Here is a 19,353-nt window from a genome sequence, read left to right on the forward strand (position 1 = left end):
GGGTAAACAACATCCACAGCCTTTCCCTCATCCATTAAGTGGGTCACCTTGTTATAGAAGAATATCAAGTTAGTCAACCGGGATCTAACTTTCATAAACTCATGCTGACTGGGCCTGATCACCTCATTGCCGTGCAAGTGCCATGTGATGGCACTCAAAGACGATGTGCTTCATAGCCTTCTCAGGCACCGAGGTCAGACTGACCGGCCTGCAGTTCCGCAGATCTTCCTTCTGGCCCTTCTTGTGGACAGGTGTCACGTTTTCTAACCTCCAGTCAGCTGGGACATTCCCAGTTAGCCAGGACTGCTGATAAATGATGGCAAGTGGCTCGGTGAGCAAATCCACCAGCTCACTACCCTCAGGTGGATCCCATCTGGCCCCATAGACTTGTGTGCATCTAAGTGGTGTTAGCCGGTCACTCACCATTTTCCCTTGGATTATGGGGGCTTCATTCTGCTCTCCATCCCTGTCATCTAGCTCAGGAGGCTGGGTGCTCAGGGAGCGACGGGTCTTACCATTAAAGACTGAGGCAAAGAAGTCATTAAGTACCTCAGCTTTTTCCTCATCCTTGGTCACTATGTTTCCCCCTGCATCCAAAAAGGATGGAGATTATCCTTAGCCCTCCTTTTGTTGCTAATCTGTTAACAGAAACATATAAAAATGGAGACAAAGTGCTGCTTTCCTTTTCCCTCCAGTGAGCAATGGCCACCAGGAAAGGAAGACAAAGATTTCAAAAATAGTACAACTCTGTGAGCTCTTTCAGTCACAGATAATGAGTTGGATTTGAGCTAATAAAGAAATGAAATGTTCAGCTGAGGTTCATGTTGTATGAAAGAACATACAGGACAATCTGTGAGAGAACTATCCCAGTGTACTGCTGGAAACAGAGAGAGACATGAATGATACTAGAAGAAATTAGTTACTTCCAAAAGAGGGCTCACTCTAAAAGCTAAAGGTCTAAAAACTCCATCAAATTACAGTTCCTGACGGCATGCGAGCACTGGGCCTGTTAAAATCAGTTCTACTCACTCCAGTTAGTTGAGAACCAAGAGCCCAGTGTACAGCTCAGCTGAGTTTTGGTTACCTGTTAGACAAAGGTAGCATCAGTATGTGTTCAAGAGGCATCATTATACCAGCCAGGCAATACCATTCGAGTGCTCTTGTTGGTAAATATTCTTAGTTCTAGAGGGCTCAAACCTGCTTCTAAAGATGCTAAGTCTCTTAAAAATATAGGCGGATTTTGTCTGTCAAAAATTATTTTCACTGGTTTTGGTTTTTCATTTCCTGTGCATTCAACTGGTGCAGCACAAGATAGCATAACACCAAGAAAGAGGTTATGCAGAAGTTCTGAGCTTCACTGGGAAAGCAGATTGGCCACAAATAAAGCCCGTTGATGATGGTAGCAGTCCTCAAGTCTGTCCTTAAGCCATATTATTCTCTGTTATTTTCTCAGGGTACAAAAGCTTTGAACAATGCAGTGGAGAGGTTTGTTTGATTGCTTTCCTGCTTGTCTTTAGAAAAAACTTGAACGTTGACTTGGGCTGAAAAGAGGGAAACCACTTCAGAGGCAAAGGAAATTAGGTATAAATGCTTATCCCGAATATTGGGCGAGAAAGCTGTATTTTTATTGACAAAAAATGTGAGGAAGAAAATGTAGGTAATCATCCTTCTTTGTTTCATTCCTGAATGGATTTTATTTTGAACATATCCCAGTAGAGATCTAACCATCCGGTATATTGGATGCTTTGAAATTCAGTTTCTCATAGCACTAGAAAAATAAACTCTGTTTGGTATTTTCTCTTCAACTTAGTGGGGTTTTTTATTTCTGGTATCTTCCCTCAGAGTGGCACGACCAAGTTTTAATCATACATCCCCCTCTGAAGGTAAAGAAGGGGCAGGGGTTGGAAATACATGCCATGGAACTGAATTTCAGCCTGATTTTAGTAAAAGATATACATTTCTTCTGCGCAATTTTAAATGTAATCCCTGTCAAAGAACTGGTGAACCATGAAAACACAGCAAGATTGGAGGACGAACCTCAGAAAATAGGCACAGGGGACAGTTAACTAATCTGTTTTTTTTCTCAGTAACTACTGTTATGAAGTGACACCATATATGCGCTGCTCTGCAGTATTTCTCAGAGCTAAAATTATATTAAATTTTCAATTTTTCAAGCAGGCAGATCAAACATTTAGGGTTGGTTTTTTTTTTTCCAAACCTTACATTTAGCTTTAATAGATTTTTTCCCCTTGTGCTTGAGAACTGAGCAGTTTTCTAACCTCTGCTTTTTGGGTCGCGTTGAAAATAATTCGCCACTATCAATTAACTGCTGGCATAAGTGGGTATATGAGCTGATAGGAAGACCTGGAGTTCACTTCTGTCTCTGCCTTCATCAGTTACTTACTTTTGAACAAGTTAGATTGCTGCTCTAGTTTTTGGTTTCCCCAGCTATAAAGCAAGCTTAATGATACTTGTCTTCCTTTGTAAAATACTTTTGAGATCCCTGGATGACAAGTGCTGTAGAAAAGTTAAGTGTCCTTAAGAAGATGGGCTCGTCCTTATTGCAGCGTGGAATTTTGCTCAGGAGACAGCAGACACGTGTACCAAAGTAGTCTTTATGATGTGCTAATCAGTAACGATGTAGCATCTTTGTGGTTGCAAGATCAAAGCTTGCCCCGGTACTCAAGGTGTGACCACATAAATGGATTTTTATAGCAGCATCCTGTTCTCGGTTTTCTTTTCTTTTTTTTTTTTTTTTTTCTCAGTAATTCCAAACATTTTTGTTTCCTTTCTTGAGTACCACTGGGAACCGAGATGGAGGTTTCGGGCAGCTAGCTAGTGTAATTCCAACATTTCTTTTGTGAATGAAAATACCCAGAGCTCATAATTCTTCATGTAAAGTTGATTGCTTTACTTCTCCACTGTGTTACCTTTACATTATGTGATTTCATGTGCCATGTTATTGCCTAGTCACTCAGTGTTGTGAGTCCCTATACAGCTCTTTGCAATCAGCCTTTATTTTTGCTGTCCTGAGTAGCTTAGTGTCACTAAAAATCTGACATCCTGCTCTTCAATCCCTTTTATAGATCACCAAGGTCTATGTAAAACAGAACAGATCTTCTAGTAGCCTCTCTCCAGTGTGAAAACAGACTCTATATATATATATATTCCTACCCTTTCTTCCTTGTGTTTCTATGCATAATGCTCTTCCCTCCAAGCCTCTAACAGCCACATTTCTATAGGGGCCTTTGGAGAAAAAAATTTGAATTCCTTTCAGAACCCTGAGTAGACTATTCGCTGGACCTCCCTTGTCCCCATGCTCACTCTTCCAGAGGATTTCACAAATGTAATTCTGTATTTCACATGTAATTCTGCCCCTTTACACCTTATTTCTACAAATGGTCTTTTTTACAGTGCTTACAAAGAATTTGTCCAGCTGCAGCTCAGCTTCAGGTTATGGGATACTGCAATATCTTATATATAACAATCACTGGCTGATGTTCTGGAAAACCAGATAGATAGATAGGTAAAAAGTAACAGTGATCTCAGTGATCTTCTACCTAACTGAACTCTGAAATTAACAGCATATTGTTCAGACGCTGTTTGCTCCCAGAGAGATAAGACCTGATTATTTATAATGCTGCCAAGGCATGGTATGCAGAAAAGCTCCTGCTTATACTTACTGCTGTAACACCGAAGGCCGCTAACTTTGTTATTTGCCCCGTTGGAGGGTCAGAAGCAGAAAAGCGTAGAGGAGTCCCACCTGCGGGGAGGAGCGGACAGGACAGGTGACCCAAAACTGACCCGTGGGGTATTCCATCCCATCTGTCTCATGCTCAGTATAAAAGCTGAGGGATCAAAGGGTCAGCTCCCTTTGATGGCCAGTGTCTGAGGAGGACTCTGTCTATTCGTCTGCCTTTGATCCTGATCTGTGCATTCCTGAACACAGATCCGGATCCAGTTCCCGTCCATCGCTGAGTTCATTCTGGGACTTCCCCAGTGCCAGTCGGTGATATGATTGTCATCCTGGGAGCTCAATACTGGTTTTGTATATATTTCATTATTTCCTTTCTATTATTTTATTATTAATATTTCATTAAAGTAGTTCCTTCTAAACTCGTAAGTGTCTTTCTCTCTCTCCCTCCTTTCCTTGGAGAGCGAGGTCGGGGGAGAGCATCTGTTGTTCATTTCAGTGGCCATTCCGGCCCAAACCATGACACCTCATGGAGAAAGTTTTAGTAAATATCTGAGTTTGTTTAGTTTTTCAAAAACAAGGCTGTGGAAAGGTGTGGTGTTTTTTATAAGTACGTCCCAGAGGATAGTGGAGGTACTTAAGCCTTATTAGTATTATTGACAAATAGGAAATTGTCATAAATGACCATTAATATATTTAAGCTAAATTAACAAGACTTCTAGCGTTCATAGAAATGTCATTAGCTGTCTTCCAGTAGAAGGAAAGGAATAGGAACAATTTATTTAATATTGCCCACTTGTGCAAAGGATGTTTCAATACAACTGTTTACAATAGCTATAAGACTTGATTCAATAATTCTTCCCATCCTGTGTCCCAGTTTATCAGTGTAATGATACTGTACGGTGTTCATACATTAATTTTTTTTTCTTGAAATGTGCTGCACTCTGCTTTTGCATAATTATCCTAACAGCATATAGACATTTACACTTCTGAAGAGCAGAGCTGTGTTTCTGCCATCCTGTTTCCAGTATGTCTTTAAAAGTATTGCAGGTAGGGGAAATAAATAGGTTTATTAAGCAATATTTATGGAATCCATTCCTTTCTGGTATCATTCAATAAATAAAGTTTGTAGTGCACCTTGATCTTGATATTCACTTCCTTTTGCGTGACTGTAACGGTCCATGCAAAATGTTCAGCCGACATTGCTAAAGTTCCTTTCTTTTGAGCTTCTAAAAAAGTCATAGTTTGTTCACTCACCGTTTTGTATATAGAAGCATTGCACCTGTGTATGTATCTATATGCATTTTTTTTTTCTGAAAAGCATTTCCTACTTCCTTGCAAGCATCTTCATTGCCGATATAATTGCTTCTCTGAGTATTTTCTTAGTTTCTGCTGACTATTCATATGTATGCTTCCCTTTCTTCATTGTTCTCTTCAGAGACTGAGATTTTTTATTATTATTATTGATAGGTCTCTTCATTTTTCCCTCCTGCTTCCTATCTGACTGGCTTATGTTTTTTTCTCAACCACTGATTTTAATCTAATTTTCCTATTGATCTTTTTAAATTTCTTTCTTTCTCCATATTCCCAATTCTTCCAGTGCTACCAAGACTGTAGTTCATGACCTGCAGACTGTTGACATCCCTGAGTTTTTCTTACAAGATTTTTATCATAATTTTCACTGGTTTGCAAGCATGCTGTCATAGCTACACACAGAATAAAGATAATATGCTAATTTGATTACAGTCTATCCCGAATTTATCTCCAATTCTGCCATCATTGCTATTACTGTCCTCTTGGTGTTTACGTTTTGAAGCTGTAGAGTCAATAGTGTCAAACAAGGTGTCCACTACCATGTACACTCCTACAATCTCTCTTTCTTTCTAGAATTTCTGATTCTGTTTGTGAGATGTTCCACAACCAATAAGAAACTCATATGACCAGCAGCAGTTGACCAGAAAACTTTCTCCAAAATTCATCCTGTCAAGTCCTACTCAGAATACTTTCCAGATAGGAAATTGCATTTCATCAGCAAGTTGCTGGATGGTTCCTCTTTGAAGGAAGACTCTCTCTTGAGTCTTCTCTTGTGGTTCTTACTGTCAGCTCATGGCAACTTGAACCTGCCCTGCCGGGGGAACTGCCAGGTGGACCACTCACAGGAGTATGCCCATGTTTTAGGCTGTAATGTCATCTTGGTGATTTTCCATCTGCTGGTGTGATGAGTTGGTTGTCAGGGGCTATCACTCCCTCCAGGCAAGAACTCTTTGTGTGCTGTTGTTATTTTTGCAAGGGTATGTGCTTATTGGTGTTGCAACATTCAGTGTGTTCCTCGCTTGTCAGGTGAAATAGTTGGAGTGAAGTCCTGTTGAGTCACATGTACTAGAGACCCCATGGTAGCTGACTTCACTGGTCACTTCAGTGACCTGCACTGTGTTTCTTTAACAAATACAAGATGTTTCAGGAGAGACAGAAAGAACATCACAGTAGTAAGAGGATCATAGATGGGGTTATAAGATTGGAAAAGAGACTGTGGACGTGCTGGTGCATGACGCGGGGCTCTAGTGAGGACATAGTGTGATCCCAACTAGGGTGGAGTTGTGTTTGGACGTGACTTTAAGTGACAGTATGGGCAAAGGCAGGGGGCTGTGTGCTGATATCAGACATCAGGTAAAGAAGGTGTCTGTTCATTTACCTCTCTCTCCTCCACCAAAACATGACTCCATCCCATACAATCTTCAGGATGTGGATAGTCTTGCTCTGCTCGCCTGAAGAGTTGGTCTCTCACTGCTGCCCTAGGGACTCTCTTTCACAGTCTCCCTGGTCATGACCATCCACCACATTAATCCTCACTCTTCTTAATCACATTTCATTATTCCTGATCAGATAGCACTTTCCAGCACTTTGCTGTATGCCAAAAGGAGTCACTGTGGTGCCTGTGACCTTTGAAAGGGAACCTTTTGTGATAAAAAACCTGGTCTGAGAATCGTGTCAGGACAGTATGATAGAACAATTAAAACGAGGCATTAATAAACTAACATACTATTAATTTGAGGTCAGCATGACAGTATGTAATGCTCTGGCTAAAATGACTGCTCTGATGCCAATTTGGGTTGCTTAATCCTGGGGTGGATTTTACCACATTGCATAAAAATGCAAAGTCTAAATAGAATAATATTTATGTTTCCTGGGAGTGAAGAGGAGCAAACATTCTAGGAAGCACAGAAGTACGAGCTTTCTGTGAAGCATAAAATAGGAGGCCCAGCAGAAATGAGCAAAATAAACGCTAGTTGCCCATTACACTCTCAAAAGAGAAAGAGAAGACCTTAATGACTTCCCATTTAAACTCCTGAGCTTAAGGAAAACTGCAAAGAAGCCTTCACAGTCAACATTCCCTCTTTTGTGCATCTTGGCATATTTTGGCTATTTCATCTCACTAAGGGAGATAAATTTCCTCTCAAATAGAATTTGGTTCTTGTGACAGAAAATTTTTACGACTGAAATCTTTTACTGAAAAGTTTCCTTTGGTTTAAAAGAGCTTCTGGTTTTGTATGTTCAGATTATAATTGATCAGTGCCAAAACAGGTGGTCCAAATGCTTTTTGGATCACTGGTTTATAACTCCTTTCTGGGCTCTGAATTTTCATCTCAATTTAGAAATGGAAACATTAAACTTCCAAAGCCCTGGAAAGATATGAAAACTAATTCTTTCCCATCTGTAGTTGGAGAGGGTCTTATTCCAGCAATAATTATATTCTTAGCATATCATAAATGAAAGTAAAAGAATGAGAAATAAGCTGGTTTATTCTGTCTTCAAGACCTCACCTTTGGATTCATTTTATCTATCAATAAATAAATATAAAGGGAAAAATCCTTAGTTCTATTTTCCATTACAAAGCAGAAAACATGTATAAACAGAAATGAATAAAAATACCAAGTGACATTAAAGATAAATAAAAAAGATGGACTGCCTGTCATCATTACTTCTCTAAAATGTCCATTCATCTGTCTCCATTTATGGAACTGATGTGTGGGTTATATTAAAGCTGTCCAGTTCTAAGAGAAATTAATTTGTTGACACAGAGCTCCAATAATAACAAGAAAGTCCTTGACAAATCGTGTGCTTTGCTAGATACAGTACAGAGGCTCTTTTCTAGGAAAACTCACTTTGCAGTAGTAAGATCTTTCTTCCTTTGAAACGCTACTATATATATATATAAGGTATAAACTCCAGAAGCTTCATCTTCTTTGCTTGTAAATCAGAATCAATCTGGTAGTCACTAGAACTGTATGGATTCTTTCCAGCTGAGAAAATAGCTCTATTTTCATTTCAAAGATTTCAGCTTTGCAGGCTGTGTGTGGCAGCCTGTTCCCTGTTTGATTCCAAGATTGTGTCTTCTGTGCTGAACAAACTCGAGCTATCATCCCTGTGAGCTGTGGTATCAGGCCCGGTGTGGATAAATGGACAATAAAAATCCATCTGATTATGTGGTGAAAACTGATCTTCAGATTAGACCTCTTGGAGTGCTACTAAAAGGTCCTACTGATATCTTTCTGAAACGAAGGAGTGTTCTTTAAAAAAAAAAGAAAAATACATTAAAATTGAACACACTGAAGTGTCTTTCTAGTAGGCAAAACCAGTGACAAATATTTTGATGTTACCACATTTGCATCTTTTGCCTTGGAATTTTTCGCTTGCTAAGCTCTGCCTTTGAGAGGTTATCCTGTTCAAGCCTTAAAGGTCTCCCAGAGAAATTTTAATAGAGACAAAAGGGAACCCTTGATGTTGGTGCCTTAAAGTATTTTTTCAGCTTTCCTATAGTATAACGTCACAGTTTCTCAGTAGATACAGCCACATGCATTCAACTGAAGCTCAGGTCGGGTACCCCTGGACAATCTGAAGATCACTGGATGATTTGTGTGGTTAACTGGTTCAAGTCCAAGCACTATTTTTCCAAAAGCACGTATTTAAAATATATCCAATGAACCACGGTTGAAAAGTGCCCGTTTCTCTCCACTGAATATAAATAGAACCTGGAATAACCAGCTGCCTAGAAATAATCTAAAATGAAATTATGCCAATCCAACTCAACTCCTTATGCTTCGACTCTTCTTATCCTCACTATGTAATGGAACGGCTTTATAGGCAAGGCCAAGTCACTTCAATTTTCTTTCTTAGATAACTAATCTAGAATGGAGAAGGATTATTTATTCTTTTTCCTGAAGAATCCTGGGGGTGAAGACAGTAACAGGAGCTTAGTGTGTAACAAACCAAAGGCTGCACTTATGTCCTGTCCCGGTGCAGTGACAGCTGTGGAAAGTAGCCCTGTGAGAAAGTGGAAAACAAAGCCTTGAAAGAGCTACATACATTATTCATAGATTCTAAAGCCAGAAGGAGATGTGACTGATTTTTCTAACCTTACTTTATGCATAAAAAAAGGCCATGGGATTCTCGCGACTTAATGATCCTCTTTGCATCCCAGCCATCATCTCTTGGGTTGGTATATATGACTCATTTTTCCAGTACCTTCCAGCCAGCTCAGGATTCTCGACTTCCCCCTGTCCCTTTTACCAGCCCTTTTAAAAAAACAAGACTCTCTGGTTTGCAGGGAAAGACAGACCAAATTTTGATGTTACTATTTACTGCCCTCCTTCTCTTGGAACAGGTTTCTCTTTGCTTTTCAGGCAAATTTATTTTCTTTTCTAAATTTCCTCCCTCCTCCTCATGAACTGCTGAAGTGTAGTACTCACTGACACGGGGTGTTGTGAAGATGAAACCAAGAGGAAATTGAGTTAATGGATTAGACCTATTCAGGGAGGAAAAGCTCATTGAGGCGCAAAGATGAGTCTCTAATGCCCGTCTCAAAAAGTCCTCAGAGTTGCCCATTGCTGAAAGCTGGGACTCTCTACTTGGGCAGCGTTATTGAGTATTTGCCCTCGAACTCTTTCTTTACACCTCAGGGTATGCATGGTGATCAGATGACTGGGTGTCAGGTCTGACATTTGTCCTTAGGGGACTACCAAGGCTTTGGGGGGAATTTTAAATTCATTTATTAAATGTTAGCAAAGTGTAATTGTGTGAGTAAATGTCAGGTCTGGAGTTTGGACCAGTTTAAACTTGGGGCCCTCCCTAAGAATCCAGAGAAGTTTGGATCCAGGTTTGCTATTTACAGAGCAGCCATTTATGAGGATCAGGACAGGCAATAAAATGCCCAGGTCTGAGGTTGTTTCTGCAGTTAGGTAAGGTGGAATTTGGGATCAGTGTTTCTGGAGCCTTGGGTGAGCAGTGGGACAGATTTTCTGTAAATGACAGTTAATACTGTAACACCAAAGTGCCAAATGGGTTAAGGCAGACAACCATTAGCCAAAGAAGTCTTCTTCTGTTCCTTCATGCTTTTCCAAAAATCAGTGTGATTTTTTTCCACAGCTGTTCCATTGGGAAATGTTAAGACTAGCAAGACAGGGTTTATTTAATCTAACTCAGAGGAGAGATCTTTTTGCCTAAACATAGGTGCATAGGACCTTCCCAGATGCTCTATGAGCCCCACATGTGTCTGGCAGAGAGGATACAGATCCTCTGGAAAGCCCATGATGTTCTGAAGTAGTAGTTTGGGGTCAGGCAGCATACACCATGGCACCAAAATGGCTCTCGGTCACTGTTTTTAGGCAACTAAATGCAACCCTGTGATACAGCCCTATAACGTACGCCCTCCCGACAGGTCTGTCTGTGCAGGTCACGTAAAGAGGCACTTCAAAGTGGGGAGAGTCATCTCATGCTGAAGTAAACTCCTCAATAGACAGGATAACCTATAATGTAAAAGTAGCTATTGTTCTCCATCAGTTATTAAAGCAACTGGTGGAAACTAACTCCAGAGTAGATATCTAACTTAGGGCTGTCTACCAGACTGCTCAGTTTTATTGCAGGCGTGACACCTGAAGCATCCTCCGTGTTTGAAAGATTGCACAGCAAAGGAGAATTTGGGGAGAAAGACAGAAGGGCAACAGTATAACAAGAAGATGTTTGCAAGACCATCCACCTTGTTGACGAGTACATCACGACAAACACTAATGGGAGCGGCAGGGTGACAGTCACTCTGAAATGGAGACTTGAAGGTTACCGAGTATGTCCTCAGGTGGATTTTGGTGTCTGTCTTCAGACCCACAGGCTTGAACATTGCCCGTGTGAGTAAGGATATGCAGCATATTCAATGCAAGAACTAGGAAGAGGATTCAGGGGGAGTGGCCAATGCCCCTGTTATGGCCTCAGTGTTCCTCTCTCCTAGAAAATATTATAGAAATAATGTCCCTAGCAGGCTTTCCTCTGGCACCTGGGCAGCTTGTTAAAAGTGACTACCGATGTATCCGCCTTCCTGTCACTGCTGTAGGCAGACGTGGTCTCTCACCAGCCCTGTGCCACGTGTACCAGTGCCACTCATAGGCTTTGGCTCTGCAAAAATGCCTCAAGTGGTACTGTGGTCTGTGCCCGGGTAGCTGAATTGTCTCCCTGAATGTGGCCTCCACTGGGATGCTCAGCTTTTGGTGGTACCCAGCACACAGTGAGAGCTTCAACTGGGACCATCAGTATTAATGCTGCCAACCAGACGAGCAAGCCAACTGTCACCAGGGATCAGTGCAAACATACATGAAGATCTAGGTGAGAAGTACTAATACATCCTTTCTGTATGTCAACATTGTTTTCTTTCTGCAACCCTTGGATGGGGAAGCTTAGGGGCAAGAGTGGGAGAAAGAAAAACTGATTTTTATAGAATAAGAGTATTTCTAGTGAAGTAACTCCCAAACTTTTCAGCTTGCAATTCTCCTTCTGGCCTGATGAATCACACTTCTGCAATTTAATTTCAGAGAAGATCAAAATCCCTAATTTTTCTGATGCAGCCTGTGGCAATTTGAATTTTCAGTTCCCTGCTGTCACATCAAAGTAGGACTCATGAAACTTGAAATGCTTTCTCCAGTCCAGTTCATCATGTTAATCCCATGTGATTAGTCTTTTGGAATTTGCCCTTGCCTAGAAGTCTATAATTCCATCTGGCACCTTCCATTATGATTGCAAAAGTGGCAAGTTTTGGATTGGTGCCTTTTTTACATCCTTGGTAGAAGTAACCCAAACTTGGCTCTGAGCTGATGAAGAGCCTTAAGATTTGGTGGCAGAATTTCAGAGGCAGAAGATTTTTTTCTATGGGTGAAGGACACTCCCACCCCCTGCAGTAGGTGCTGCCTGAATGCTTCTCTTTCTGGTATCGAGGAACGGTGCAACCACCAAAGTGAGGAGTTTAAGACTCGAGTCAAACCAGTGATATGAAGCAGTTTTTGTCTCCGATAAATAAAGTGAGAATCGGTTGACCTCGAGCTCTTAAATATAACAAAGACAATTCTAGCAAGAACAAGTATACAAACTGCACTGTTTTATTTATTTCTTATACTCCCTAAGGCCCTGCTCTGCTAAGAAAATAATTTCAAAAAATGTCATACGTTAAGTCCTAGAGCAGCATTTTTGTCTCTCACATAATAAGTGTTTAATGTACATAATTCCCAACGCTGGCAGTCTCTATTCAGGTGTTTATTGCACTATTTGTTATGAACCATGTTACAGTAACCGCAGGGAATGATGTGATGGATGCCAAGTTACTGTAATCATTGAAATATAGCACACTGCATGGAAAAAAAAAGAAGCATATTTTGAGAACACCTTCAAATTGGCAGCTCTGCTACAGGGTTCATAAATAGTTGGAAGTCAATCACAGAATTGTTCCATTCATAGACTGCAGAATGCCAGGAGCCCTGGGACTCCGGAAAAGCATGTGAGATAAATATCTTCTCACACGCTTAGGTTGTGACCTCAGCAGTCCTGAGATAACAATTCTGTACTTCTGACCGTATACATCACCAACAATTTTGAGACAGATCAGTATATTGTAAGCTACCCTACTTTATGTGTTGAAAGCAACCCAAAACTTGCTGCTAGGTGCCAAATCTGCTGATCACAGTCTGCAAATCAGAACCTTCTTTTCAGTTTTTTGGTTTTTTTTCCTTTCCTGTTTACACTGAGAGGAAACTTATGTAAGACACTCACTGGCAGATGCTGCAACAACAGTAATTAGAGCAAATCTCAATTCTCCGTGGTGAGATTGTAACAGAAATAATAATTAACCTGGCTCAGCAGATTAAAAAGGGAAGTGGTAAATCCATCATCTCACTTTTAAAGACAGTGCAAAAAAATAGGCATTTTCCAGGTGTGATTCATCTGCTCTATTTTAAATGTCTCTTGCGGAGCGCAATCTATAGCCTCCGCCGAATACAAAGGGAGTCCAGTGCGACCAGCTCACATCGCGATTTCTGCAATGCGGTCCTGTACTTCGGGTCCGGGGAGCCCTACCTTACCATTCCAGCCTGCTGTGGAGAGGGAGGGTGGTTTCAAACGCCTGCTGTATCACTGCAGTGCAGTGCTGCCAACTACTCTACTCAGGGAGCCTCGATGAGCTGAGCCAGAGACAGATGCAAATAGCCGAACAAATCCCACCCTTAGTTCCTTGTGGCACCCAGGAAAGGAGTAAAAGGGAGTAAAACTTAAGTTCCTTGCTGAGACCATTATTTTTTTACTCCATTTTTGTTGCTGTTTTGAAAACATTAACAGCTGTTGGATATTTGCTGCATAATCTGATATTTCTAGTAATCTTCTGAGTCTGTTGCAATCAGTGGTAAAACCAAGAGGCTGTTTTCAATCAGAACAGAACTGCATAATGTGCCTTTTTAAGGTGTATCACATCCTTTAAGCCACTGTTTGACTGACTGGTGTTATTTTTTCCCTTCTCTCCTTTCTTTTCTAGATAAATTTTGTATTTCTATTTAACATAGTTAGGATTTTAATGACAAAGCTGAGAGCCTCAACCACTTCAGAAACAATACAGTACAGGTAAGTCAGCTTCTTGCTATTTGTGGTGTTAACAAAAAACTGCTTTGCCTGCCCTGTCCTTGTCCCATCTTCGGCTTTCCAGATGCCACTGTTGATCTCAGAGGGTGTCTTTCTTGGCCCTTGAGCTCGTACAGTTAGGAACACAGTATTTATTTTTGCAGGCTAGCTGTAAAAGTGTGCCTGCATTTTTTCTGTCCGCTCCATTTCCATGTCCAAACAATGCGAACAGCCTGGGCTTACAGCCAGACGCGTGCACTGCCGCAGCCACCAGCCTCCTTACCTCCTTCGGGTTTGCACGTGTCCCAGCACACACGTGAAATTTCCCCCTTCCAATGAAATCTGAAGGGTTCAGTTTCAAGTGAGGGTAGGAACTCTGTCAATTTTCATGTGTACACAAGCATATGTATTGTATTATCGTATATCGTAGCTCCTTTCACTGATGACTAGTCCATCCATTCACTAATCTGGAGAATTAGTGAAAAACTGTTCAGTCCCTACTAGGTTGCTTCTCTGTCCCAGCCTCTAGCTTTGTAGTTGCAGAACAATACAATATCAATATTCCCAGTGACAGGACTAAGGGCAACGGGCACAAGTTGGAACATAGGAAGTTCCATTGAAATACAAGAAAAAATTTCTTTTTGGTTGAGGTGCCAAAGCACTGGCACAGGCTGCCCAGGGAGGTGGTGGAGTCTCCTTCTCTGGAGATTTTCAAGACCCACCTGGATGCAGTCCTGAGTAATGTGCTCTGGGCAATCCTGCTTTAGCAGGGGAGTTGGACTAGATGATCTCTAGAGGTCCCTTCCAACTCTGAAGATTCTGTGATTCTGTGATTCCATGATCAAGACTTCCCAATAAATCATGTGCATATGCATATTAAGGTCCTTTTTCATACTAATATCCTAGAAGAGCCAGAAGAAAGAGAAGAACAGAGCCTGGGCCATAACATTTATATCGTATCTGTAATCAATAGCAGTGTCATTACTAATGATTACTGTGCACATACAAGTATTTACAGTAGGGTTTAATTTTCTTTTTTAAGTGTAGGGTGTGGGAATGAAAGGCGCTTGTGTCCTCTCCCTTCAGCTGGTACCAGCATCCGTGTAACCACTCGGTGGGTCGCATCACAGAACTGATCCTTGACTAATCATTACCTTTATGTGGGGTGGCTTCTCAGGTGGATCGACTTCCTGAGCTGGCTGAATGTGCAACCTCACAAGCACTAGTATTGCAGAGAGGAGAAGATAGGAATGTTTAGCCCAGGACAGCAGAAGGGAGGTGGTCTGGGCCATTCTGGCAGCAGTGTGGACTTACGTCAGCCTAAACAGTCCAAAAGCAAATTCTTAGGGATCAGGAGATGCTGACTGCCCTTATTCTCTTCCCATTTGCAGTACCTTGCAAGATGTTTGGAGCATTTATGGACAGACAGGTCCTTACATTGGGAAATAGCACAGCTTTTGTGGAGTAAGATTGGTCGCAATTCTCTAAATCATTTCTAGATAAAATCTCAGTGTATCAAGCTGAGGCTTGAATCTTGATGTCCTTGAATCAGTGTGCTCTTGACTGTGGAGGCAGTTTGCTGCAGTAATGGGGTTTGGTTGTTTTGCCTGATTCCTTCCTTTTACTCCTGTCTGAGGTTTGGGGACAAATGTGACGTTAATGCAGTGGTCTGATTTTCTTGTTCAGACTCTGCTCTGCACATTTCCTGAGAAATGAAGGGGGAAAACACCCCTTTTTCATGCTCAAACCTCATGCCATAAAACTAAAACTAGCATGAAAAAAAACAGATTCAAATCTCAGTACATTTTTATCCCTTCCGCAGTTTGCAGGGAGCAGTAGACATATTGGATTCTGAGGCAATCTAAACTAACTGCCTTCATCCTTGAAGAGATGACGGTGATCTTATCCTCGCTACAAGCTCTGTGAGGGAATCTTCTTTTTCACAGCCTAAATAGAAAGCCATATAATCCCAGGAAAGCCTCAGGCGAGCTTTGCTGCTCTAAAGCCGAGTACTCGAAAGGTTTGTTAAGCAAGTATAAAATGATGTGGCAGCTACTTTAAGACTGTCACTCTATCCTGACACTGGCAATATTTTTGTGCCCCCCTGCCTGCTTACCTGCCTGTCTTTATCTGCCTCTTACAGCATTATACAGAGATTTATACAGACTTAGCAAAATTGCAGCCTTCTGTGTTTGTACAGTATCTAGCACGATAAGGTGCTGTTCTGCAGCTGACATCCCAAGAGACTTATAGCACCTATAATAAAGATCAGCGCCTAATAATTCTGTTAATAATCACTTGTGCTTCATTGTGCCCCACCTGCTTGTTTATTTTTTATAAGACAGCCCTGAGCAATTGAGCTGGGTGTGCAGGTGTTGCAGAGAGACAGAATCAAAAGGTGGGCAGAGAGCAGGTGTCATAGGCACAGCATTTGTGCCCTGGTCAGCAGCTAAATCATGCACTTATCACATCTCCCTGAGGTATGAGAAATCGCTCACCAAACTTGTAGAGAATCTCAAGGGTTCAGGCTAATGCAAGCCTCTTTGACAGGACAGAAACTGTCTGGAGGAAGAAGAGAGAGAAAGGGAGGGGTATAAAAAAGGTTCCCATTTGTACCTTGGAGTTCAGGGTGTGGGGACAAATAACAGGATTCAAAGGCAAAGGCTTCCCCAGAACATGTTTCTCCAAGTGGTCAGGCACTGGTCAGAAAGTGCTAACTAGCAAACTCACCTGTGGCTTCACAACCCAAAGGGGAGGCTGTCGTTCTTTCCCTGCTCCCCTGCTAAACTCTATCCAGCCTTTCGGACACGTGATCACGTTCCCTCTTAAATATTCTTTCCGGAGCCCTAAGAAACTTGTGTTCTTCATTGCCCGAGGACTCTAGGAGCCTCCGTCTTGGGTTACACAGTAAGCTGGTCACTAACCTTGGGACTGTTCCTGTGCAGGGAAGCTGAGAAGTGCCTAAAACTTGGATGTCCTCCTGGGAAAAAGCTCAAATTATTTGGCCATTGTGCAAATATAGGCTTCCACTGCTATTCTTAGCGAATGCTCTAGCAACATGCCTCCAGAGTGGCAATCTACAGTGGTTCAGATAACACAGTTCTTTCTTGTGTTCACTTGTGTTTTCTGTTTCCTGCCCACAGGAAGGCAGTGAAGGCAACGTTAGTTCTTCTGCCTCTGTTAGGCATCACCTATATGCTTTTCTTTGTCAACCCTGGTGAAGATGACATTTCCCAGATCGTCTTCATCTATTTCAATTCCTTCCTGCAGTCTTTTCAGGTAAGAGAGCAAGTTTACAGCTGGTATCAGGCACTGCTGAAAGGATCCTCAGCGCTTTTCAGCCATGAAACTTATGACAATGAAGTTTATGATAGAAATATTAGTTGAAAATAGCTCAGCTTTTGTTTATGATTATGTAATAGATATATAAGCATGTCATATGGAGTGGCGATCTCCTCTCAGGTGTGTACTGGAGCGATTTATCTCCCTTAACATCAGCACTGTAAGTCTATAGCTACAGCTCCACACCTGGGCTCCATCTAAAGTCAATGGAGAGAGAGCTGCTGTTTCATTCTAAACTGCCTGAGAGAGGATGATGAATCACCCTCCCAAGGTACCTCTCTCTTCACAGAGCACACAGTGAGCTGAGACTTCGACTAGATGTTGCTAAAACAAAGGGAAACATCTACCTGTTGGGCTCGCTTGATTAAGGCATCAGCTATATTGCCCAGCCCTCCAACAACAGTGCATGCACTCAGCCATCAGACCATACCAGTTGAGAACTCCTACCCTATCTCCTTCCTCCCCTGAATTTAATAGGAGTTCTGCCAGGATGTAAAAAGGCAGTGGAACACGAGTAATTGCCCCAGCTTTCTGGATTCGGCACAAAACCAAAAGTGACTGAAGACCTTGAAGGGTGTTTAGCAACCCATATCTGCTTAGTTGTATCCTACAGCTTTACGTCTGCTTAAAGATCTTCTTGAACTGGGGTGGAACTATGTTTGACATTAATGTGAACTGATACCCAGGATATCAATAAAAATATACAGCACACACACTGTCAAGCCAAATCTAGGGTTATGGATTACAAGAGTTTTGATGATTGGATTACTGTTTTTAGTGCTTGCATGTTGAGCTTTGAAACACAGACCATCCCACCAGAAATCACAACTGACTATCCAAAATGAAAAACGTCCCTTTTAATCTATGAAGAACTTTAGTGTTTACCAGTGAAGCAATCCACATTATTCATTCCCTAAAATTAATTGTATTTTTTTATCTGTTGATGCTCAATATCTCAAAAATGCTACACTGCTTATTTTGTTGTCCGTATCATGAAGCCATATGTAAGAAAGCAAGCACAGGGACTCTCTCCTTTATGGTGACAATAATTACAGTCCATTGCTGAAAGCAAAACGGGTAGGATTCCACTCACAGGTTTAGAGATGAAAGTGTCATCATGTTGTCATCTGAGCCTCCATTATAGTCATTGCAGTCTTTTCAGTCATTACAGGTTTCTAGTCGCTGCTGTCAATAAATTCTGCAGAGCAATTCAGCTCAGATGAACGTGAGCAACCTGACAATACCCTTACCCACACCAGACCATCTAAGGCCATTTGACACCCCTCTGGAAGTGTCTGAGACATCCGCATAGAGCTGGCAGGCATGACCTAGCACCTATGAGGGGTCTATACCATTCTGGGGAGGCAGCTGGAAGCTGTAGATGTGCTTTAGCACAGCTGAAGTGGCAATCCCCTCTATCAGTGGAAGGGCTGCCTGGATTGTAGCTCCCATATCTCACCTGTGAGCTGCAAGGCACTTAGTATTTTCTCATGAAGTTGTAGGGTAAAGATTTAATCTGTCTAGAAGTGGATGATTTCAGCATGATGGTGATTTTGCACAGCATGATCCCAGGGTAAAGCTTCATCCCTTATTCTGCGTGGTAAAATACTTACCTAATAACTGACTGCTTTCTATTCTTTCCAGGGTTTCTTTGTGTCAGTATTTTACTGCTTCTTGAATGGTGAGGTAAGTAGTGTCCACTGCTGTCAGTGTAATTAATTCTTGGGAGGTGGAACCTACTTGAATGCCTGACTATAGAGACATGAGATGTTTTTACATGGGGTCATAGTCCCATCAGCCTGTTGTTCTTGCAGAAGTTTCTGTTAATGTGCATCTGAATTTCCCAGCCCTCTTTTTCTTTGTGCCCTTTGTTCACAAAGCTTTCTCAAACTCAGGTTATTACCTGGGAGGTCAGGGCAGAGGAAAAGAAGTCTTCTCAGGTTATACATTTTTTGTTCTTTAGTGTAAGACTTCTTGGAAGTTTCTCATTAATTATAAATATGATTTCTGGACATACATGAACATTACTTCTGAGCTGGGCTCTTGTCAAGGATATGCGTCAGGTGACCTGTTTTTATAATGGGATTGCCCTCCTGAGTTAAGTGAGTTGGTTTTTCTGTGTGGATATCTCTCTCTCAGTGATCCGTGCTTGTTGCATTCAGAAAAGAGGGCTGGGGACAGGGTTAGTGGAATTCCTCAGAATAACTTTTAGGTACTGCTACTCAAGCAAGAAATGTTTCACTAATATCCCTCGGTGTTTGACTTACACCCCAAAGTGTGTAGAGATTTCTATGTTTTCTCCTGCTTGCACTGCTAGTGTCTCATTTACCTGCATTTAAGCGTGTCATCTTTGTCCACTTAAAATTTGTATCTCTGCATAAATTAATTCCATGTCT

The 19,353-nt window shown here is 41.6% G+C and overlaps 1 protein-coding gene across 1 annotated transcript in view; it reads left to right on the plus strand.

The window, feature by feature from the left end:
* Window positions 1-19,353, plus strand: part of CRHR2 (corticotropin releasing hormone receptor 2) — a 112,723-nt gene that overhangs the window by 80,325 nt on the left and 13,045 nt on the right. Inside the window, exons 9-11 of the mRNA XM_009880113.1 lie at window positions 13,533-13,618; window positions 16,759-16,894; window positions 18,602-18,643. Of these exons, the coding sequence (XP_009878415.1) occupies window positions 13,533-13,618; window positions 16,759-16,894; window positions 18,602-18,643 (264 nt within the window). The remainder of the gene's footprint in view (window positions 1-13,532; window positions 13,619-16,758; window positions 16,895-18,601; window positions 18,644-19,353) is intronic.

The sequence above is a fragment of the Charadrius vociferus genome, unplaced genomic scaffold (genome assembly GCF_000708025.1).
Source record: "Charadrius vociferus isolate BGI_N301 unplaced genomic scaffold, ASM70802v2 scaffold1012, whole genome shotgun sequence".
Lineage (NCBI taxonomy): Eukaryota > Metazoa > Chordata > Aves > Charadriiformes > Charadriidae > Charadrius > Charadrius vociferus.